Genomic DNA, 8,185 nt, shown 5'->3' with positions numbered 1-8,185 from the left:
AGAAGAAGAAGAAGAAGAAGAAGAAGAAGAAGAAGAAGAAGAAGAAGAAGAAGAAGAAGAAGAAGAAGAAGAAGAAGAAAAGGAGAAGAAGGGCCAAGGCATCTTCTTGAGCCACACAGCAGGTAACTCACATATTTGCATGCTCTGGGAACCACTAGAAGACCTGAAGTCAGACTATAAAATCACATGGGCCTGTTTTTCTAGGAAGCTAGTTGAAAACGTTAAGGCTGGGGCCAAAGAGTAATTTTTGAAAGCCTCCATCACAGCACTAACACAGGATGCTGAATGGGTGGAATAAAGGTAAAATAGGAAGAACTTGGAGGGAAAGTAAAATGGCAAGGGACATAATTGTTACAATATCAGCATCCATATATGGATTAGAAAGAAAAGATACAATCAGAATTCTGGCTGCACTAGAGAGGTGGGGTAAGACTCATTGACATATGCATCCTCCATAAGGAATACTGGTGTGTGGAGTGGGGTCAGGAAGTTGTTTAAGGTGTATGTGATATCATCTAGATGTTAGAATTACTATCTCCTGCCAGCTGCATGTTGTGTAGATCCCGGGCTCCTCCTAAAAGTCTCCAGAGCATCTAGGAAGGACAGTCATCATTGGCCCCAGCCTGCCTGCATCGATGCCCAGTGCTCTCAGTTGGGTCCTGACATCATGGCAATGCTTTGCCTCCCCCGGGTCTCTACACAAGTGACTGCTTCTGCACTGAACCACACTGGCTTCTTTGCGACCACAATTCACCCTCTCCTGAAGGCACCTCTCACGATCGCTTTCCCGCCAACCTTAAAAGCGCAGCACACATTGCCATGGTAGCACTGAAAAGGCTTAATGTACTTTTCTCTCTTGCTCCTTCCCCACCTTCCGCCTACCAAGCTACTGGGCATCACCATTAAGACGTTTATCTTTGAAGTTCCCAGTAACACCGGAGTGTTGGCTGAAGTAAGAGGGCTAACTCAGAAAATCTAAAGGGCGGCAGCCAAGAAGAGAAGTCCGTGATAACTGAAAACAGTAGAAAGGTATTCACAAGGAGTTCCTGGTGATGTCGAATTGACATCCAACGAGAATTTAGATGAAAAGCTCATGTCTCTCCTAGTCATAGATCCACCATAGCATCTCAGTTGGGGACTACAGCCCCAACTGTACTTTCAGAATGCTAGAACTGAACATCCGGGTGGCAGCCACCATCTGCAAGGAAAGGAAAACACATCTTCAGCTACAACAGCCCCCACTTCAGCATTAACAAGGAAACGGAATAGGGGAATACATTTCCTTGACTGGGGAGCCACGGGTAAAGCTGTCCTCAGATGCTTGTGAGATTAACACACGGCAAACAAGTGTTGTAGTAATGATGTCATAACTCCTATAAACAAAAAGGAATTCTAGGATAGTTACGTTTGATGAAATAAAACGCTGTCTCAGCTTCCTAAGAGACCCGTCATGTTGCTAGGAAGAAAAATGTGCCGAAAGAGATCTGGAAAGCAGCTATGGGTGCCCATATGATGACAGCTTCTGCCCACAAGCAACAAACGCCCTGACTCTCCCATGCTCAGCGTACAATTCCAGTTCTAGAGACCATCTTCTTAGAACGATGGTTAAGCTGCTTCGGTCCACGTGAACTTCTATGCATACTATTCCCTAAGGTATTGATACAAACACTTCCTCATATCAATACAGCCTTATGGTCAGAAACTTGACATTCTTACCAGAAAAATAGAGCCATTGTTCTAAAGCAGTTAAACAAGTTCCTTAAGCACAACCCTTAACCCCTCGCAGCGGTTTCTAACTTGTAAAACTATCCCAACAATCTCTGCATTCTCAGGTTGCTGCAAAAGCTCTGGCTAACGTGCACTGGGGTCTACAAGACCACTCTTAGCTGTGCTCAGAGGATCTAACCCTCTGCTGCTTATTTTCTGTGGCTTTTTAATACTACTTGATGTCCTTGGGAAAAGTATGTCCCACACAATTTTGTGTATATTGTGATACATGCACAGACATGGATCGAGAGCATGCAGATTCATGTTTCAGGAGTTGTGGCCTCCCCGACATGACTTTTTTTTCCATGTATGTATTTGGGGTTGTCTACTTTCCTTCCCCATGCATGGACTTCCACCAAATTCAATAAAACAAAGGGCTTAGGTGAATTATTTCATGAATTTTAAGTATCTCTTCTTTTAAAGTTAAAAATGACCGATAAAGAAAATTATCCCGGGATTATAGTTAATTGAAATTATTTAGCAGTAAGGAATGGAGACATTTCATTATGTATTCTCAATTTTACAGATACTTTTTAATTATTTTCTCTGAGAAACCATTCAAGGGATTCTTCTACTTTCAAAATAGACAAAGTTAATTAGATCACACTAAAAAGTCTTATAAAGTATGAATCCATATTTTCTGTCTTTTTTTTTTTTTTTTCCGAGACAGGGTTTCTCTGCGGCTTTGGAGCCTGTCCTGGAACTAGCTCTTGTAGACCAGGCTGGTCTCGAACTCACAGAGATCCGCCTGCCTCTGCCTCCCGAGTGCTGGGATTAAAGCATGCGCCACCACCGCCCGGCTTATATTTTCTGTCTTAAAAATCAAGTTGTCAAAACATTCCGGTCCAGTTTTGCTTACATTACAATTCACACATGTAAGTGGATGATTATTTTTAATTAAATTTTCATTGTCAGAGTTAATGTTGTGCAGCAAGGCTAACACATCAACCTAAGACTACTCTCATTAAAAAGCCCTTTCTCACGAGATTGGTCCTCAGCTGCTGTCTGGACACTCTGGTTTTTAAAACGTTGCTAGCATTCCATAAGTACTAAGAGTGTAAGGGTATAAATTCGCTCTGTAAGTGATACAGGTTACACCAAATACGAACTGTCCTGTTGGGCACCTGGAATGTGGGTATGTGCTGGTGATAGGTGCCTATGATCCCCCACCAAGGCTCACGTGACTGCCCGTGGCACACACATTGCAGATGCACTAACAATTCTTTCACCGAGGACTTAAGGGAAAGGCCTCTTTGAAGCTTCTGCTTGACGTCTCCAAGGTCTGCTCCCGATTGTCTTCCCCCTTGGCTGAGTAGTTAATATTCCTCAGCTATCTACAGTCTCACTGATCCCTAGTATGCTCCTCGGGACAGAACCCCCAACACGTAAGCCGTAGAACATATTTTTTAATCAAAATATCTTTGTGGTTTCCCATGGTCATATTGCTTTTTACCCTTTCCCTAGGCAAACCAGTTAGAAACATAAATAAACAGGCTTTACAGTTAAAGCAGAGAGTTCCATAAACTTTGTCACAGTAATAATCTCATTAGGAAGGGAGTGGAAAAACTAACCATCAACTAATTACAGACTCACCAACAATAGGTTTTTCTCCTTGATTACAAGATTTCTTACAAACTGTAGATTAGCTGCAGGAGATTATAACCTTTATAACATTGGAAAACTCTCCAGGTAACTGACAATCTAGTAACTTTACTCTCCTGGAAATGGATTTCCCTTTAAAGAACAGCAATCAAGCCCAATCATTTTAGTTTAGAAATCGACTATATTAGCCTAAAGATGACTTGGCTTTGTCTTGAGAATGATAAATATATTAGGCATTCACGCTCTTCATAGCACATATTAAAATTCAAATCTACTTAAGTGAGGATTCCAGACTCTGTAGATTTCCCCACGGTATTTCCAACAGTAGAGAACTTACATTTTTTTGCAGTGTGGACATTTTGCCAGAGTGTTGAACCTCAGTTCCATCCACTGTAAAATAAATAAAGAGAGGGATTTGAAAAGAAAAACAACTAAAAACCAGCCAATCTGAGAGAATGTTTATTTTAGTCTAAATGTCAGCAGGAATCACGACAGCAGCCATCAATTGCCTTCTCGTGGTTCCACAGTTTTTCACCTCGAGCGGTTTTCCCATCCCTTGAGAACGTATTTTGGGATCCCAGTCTGAACCGGTTCCCATGACTCTCTGTCAAGGCTCTGACGCCAGCTAGATCTGCCTCACGAGGAAAACAGAAGGCAATCCTGTACTCTCGTCAGCTCTTTTCCTCTGTGCTCTCTGCTCACGGATGAAGTCTATCGGGTGGGTACCTTCAAGCTTTATTTTCCTTTAAGCCCCGAGGACCAACTTGTAAATAGTTGGATATTTTGATTGATAACTTCCTTCGCCTTTCTTTTTACTTGTGTGAGAGATCATGGCATACATAATAACTTAACCAGAGGAGCCCCTAACAGAAATGCAGCCAGGAAACTACCCTCCTCCCTCCCTCCCTCCCTGTGTGTGAAATGTGACAAAAACACAGTAATCCAGTGGTACAATTTTCTCCTCCATCCGCCGGTAAATGGGGTAAGAGAATGCGTAACTTTTCTCATAAAACCATCATTCAGACACTCAAAATAGCACACAGATCTTAAGACAAAGTCTTTCAAGGAAAGTTCCCGTACACTTAAGCTAAAACCTTTGCTGCATGAAAGTCTTTTCAGATGCCTTTCTCGAGGGATGTGGCCGTTGCTCTGGCTTTCTGTGAATGCTGAACAGGCATGGGGCCCAGGGTTCTCTGTGATACCCCAACAAAGGCTTCTAGTGGTTCCTCTCGCTGTAAAGAAGATGACAGTATATTTCCTTCATGGTTTTACATAAATATGTCACTAATTTGTCTCCAAACAAGTTTCCCATATAAAAAAATAATAATTTTTGTTTAGGATTCTAGGCATCCAATTTCTAATTGTTGTGTTTTCAATAACTTGTGCATGTTCCAATGTTTTCCAGAGAACAAAAGGCAATTTTAACGAAGTATCTTACGGGTTTTCCTTTCTACATTTTCTCTCATCCCTAGGTTTAGGAAATGAGTGAAGGGGTGTGTGGATTTCCTGTGCTGTGTTTCTTCATTTTAACTCAAACTTCATGAAGCCCTGCAAACCTATCAGAACCTCCACATACTCAGCCCTCACCACAGGGCACACAGCCCCGAGGGAAATAAACTCGGAATGATGCCAAAAGAATGTTCAGGATTTTTGGAGAGATTATTTTCCATGTTTGAGAACGTCAACCAAACACGTCATTTTCAAGCAGCAACCAACTTCCCCTCACTTCTTACAGTTTGTCACATGTTAGTTTATTTCCGTTATTCTTATCTGTAAAAGATTCCTGTATTAATGTGCCAAACAGACATTTACACAGATTTACACAGAAGCCAAAACAGAACACAAAATTAAGTGTTCTTTTGTATTTTCATAGAAAAGTTAGATGAGTTGCTGAACTTGCAATATCATTTCAGATGCTACTTATAAACAGCTTTTCATAAATAATTTCTATAAATGAAACAAGACAGCGGCCTGAGACAGCAATTTAAAAACCCTCCCGTCAAGGCCAAGCCCACGACTTGAGATTGACTCATTGCAGGATATGAATTATAGGTGACGGGCCGAAGAGGATCATTTATCTCAGCATCATTATCTTAAAGTGTACATTTCAGTGTAAATTAACCTTGGCAAAATCATTTATAACCAAAGCCTGAGACTTGCTGAGACCATAAACTGTACGGTCAACAGCGTGACATGAGAGGTGTTGTCTCCGAGTACGGTCTCTCAGATGCAGCAAATTCAAACAAGAAAAGACTTCAGAGCTGGGGTTGATTTTGTGTTAAATAATTTTTTTTTTGCAAAAACTTGACTTTCTGCAATCTCACTATCTAAAATGTTGAGTCTGTATTCTTCAAATGGCTAGACCTTGAAATCCTGATAGAAAACAAACAAATAAGCAAACTCTTGTTCCAGTATCTTGGTCACTTCTTCCCTAGTTAGGGTAAGACACCTGCAAGAGACCCCAGAATCTAAAAACTAGCATGTCTACCTTGTTCATGAATGCCTAGCCCTGTTCTGACCTGACTCCTTTGTGCTCCTAGGCAGAGAAGAGAACATCTTTCCTGATGACAAATAGTTTTTGTGCAACGGTAAGAAGCAAAGTCTGGTGTGCCTACCAACCATCATGGTTTCCTATAGATGCTGCACTGCTGCAGCTAAACCATCATGGGGACCATCCATGAGCTGAGAAAACACAGCACAGAAGCCAGAAGACAAGTACCTACGAGGGCGCTTTTAAGCCATGTATCTGCATTTCTCCTCATCTCAGCTTGCTTGATGCTATCTCTTCATTAATTAAAACAAGATGTATGCTAACTAAACCAGGATCAAGCAATGCCTTACTCAAAGCTCATCCTCAGTTCCTCGAATTCCCTACCACTGAGTTCTCGTGCTAGAATTCATGACTCCATCTTTAGAAAAGTTACAGCTTGGCACCTATGCCCACATGGTACAACCCTTCCTATCATCCTCATCTCCATGGTGTTGGGCGTCTTTGTATAGTGCCCAGTCCCAGCATTGCCATGGTGGATGGGAAAGGGCATGTGGTAGACTTTGACTCCAAGTTTGATGCAATCAATTTGTCAGGAGAAAACACTATAGCAACATATCTATATCTGGGATCAAACTCAATCACACTACTCTGTGAGGGCTCTCAAGTGCTGCTCCTGTGAGAGTTTGAGATCATCAATTTGGTGGACGAGGTTCGCAGCCTGGCGAGGGACCTGGTCAAGAGAACTTTCTGTCTGACATCTTGTAGGCTCAGGACAGAGATGCTCCGCTCCCTGCCTAATGGAAGTTGAGGGAATTATGAAATTCTGAGGGACTGCATATGCTCCCAAGCAGGAGCTCCCAATCCCCAATCTAGAAGCTAAAAGTGACATGTAGGGAATAGAAGAAAGGACTTTTAGCAGCCCTTAATCTCAAACTTAAACACTTGAGAAAAACTTGCAGCCTAGCCAGTCCATGCCCACGCCTCTTTGGATGTAATCCCTTTGTGATGGCAACCATGGGTTCTGTGTTAATCCTGAGAGATGCTCAGACTGTCCCCTGCCCTTGCTTCGTCCTCTGGCCTGACCGTACCCTAAGATAACAACACAGCCAACGTCTCTATAAAGGGATGCTTATTTGTTCTCTTTTGTGCTGCACAGAAGAGTCCATTTAATAGCATTTCTTCCCAGGATTCAAGTCCAAAATGTCATCATTTTTAGACACCTTTCAATTATTGCATTTGTTTCTAACCCATTCTACTGATCAGATAAACACAGTGGCCCCATGGTATGTTTTTCTAAGAAAGCTCATAAACACGGCTTTATTGGGTAAAATCAATCACTTAATATTTCCTCGCTGGGATACAATAGACAATGAGAAGCACCTGGAAATAGGTTTACATTGAAACTATCATTTCCTGCTGAAAGCTGCCATGGGGGTATACAGTAGGTGACAACTAGTGTTCAACAGGCCGACCCACCAGATGGGTGAGTCTCTGCTGGGGAGGCCCACTAGGCAAAGTCCGTGGGGTTACTGGCTGTGGAAACTGCTTGTTCTCTGCCATGTGCCACTTCATTTCTTCCCTATGAGCTGTTTATGGTTTCTTCCTACTGCTTGCGAGTTTATCACATGTATATATTCAACCTCCTGGACACACCCAGCTGTGGATGCTCAGGAAGATGGCTTCTGCTTAAGCTGTATAATTCTGATGAATACTAGAATATTTTTCATAACTGAGACTGAGATAGGAGAATTCTCAGTCACAAAGACAGTCTTTCACACAGACAGCTAATTTCAGACTCCAGAATAAAGTCAAGCAGGCTGGTCGACTGGTTTAACCCTGCTTATTCACTTTATTCTTCTAGGAAATTGTTATCTGACGACACTCCTCAAAATAATCACTATTCTCTGACCACAGGATTCTCTCAAAATAGTTTGGATGACCAACAATATTTGGACATGCAACAAAAAAACTCCATTTCAGATGTTAACAGCGATGCGCATGAAACATACTAAAGAATACACTAAAGAATACAAAAACTTCTGCCCAATTTTTCTAATTTTATAGTTATAAAGGTATTTATGGACTAATAACTGATGGTCCATTACATAAATATGGCATTAAATATACTTTGCAAACACAACTCTCATTTTCCTAAACTGTGTCAATGAGTCCAGGCAGGTCTTGAAGCAGTGTCAAATAGTAAACTCCTAAGCAAGTTAACCTAGGAATCATAACCCTATTAAAAGATGATACTATAAACAGAAGGATGCTGTTTAATAGATTCATCATACCGAAATTTAATCCACAAAGGGGATGGGCTCTCTG

At 41.6% G+C, this 8,185-nt stretch overlaps 1 protein-coding gene across 1 annotated transcript in view; it reads right to left on the bottom strand.

Annotated features, from left to right (window-relative positions):
• Pip4p2 (phosphatidylinositol-4,5-bisphosphate 4-phosphatase 2) overlaps positions 1 to 8,185 on the bottom strand; it is a 50,493-nt gene that overhangs the window by 5,826 nt on the left and 36,482 nt on the right. The window contains exon 5 of the mRNA XM_005362330.3: positions 3,707 to 3,759. Within this exon, the coding sequence (XP_005362387.1) occupies positions 3,707 to 3,759 (53 nt within the window). The remainder of the gene's footprint in view (positions 1 to 3,706; positions 3,760 to 8,185) is intronic.

Source organism: Microtus ochrogaster, linkage group LG5 (assembly GCF_000317375.1).
Source record: "Microtus ochrogaster isolate Prairie Vole_2 linkage group LG5, MicOch1.0, whole genome shotgun sequence".
NCBI classification, from domain to species: domain Eukaryota; kingdom Metazoa; phylum Chordata; class Mammalia; order Rodentia; family Cricetidae; genus Microtus; species Microtus ochrogaster.
Note: the sequence above shows the minus strand (reverse complement) of the source record. Positions and strands in the feature narration are given on the sequence as shown.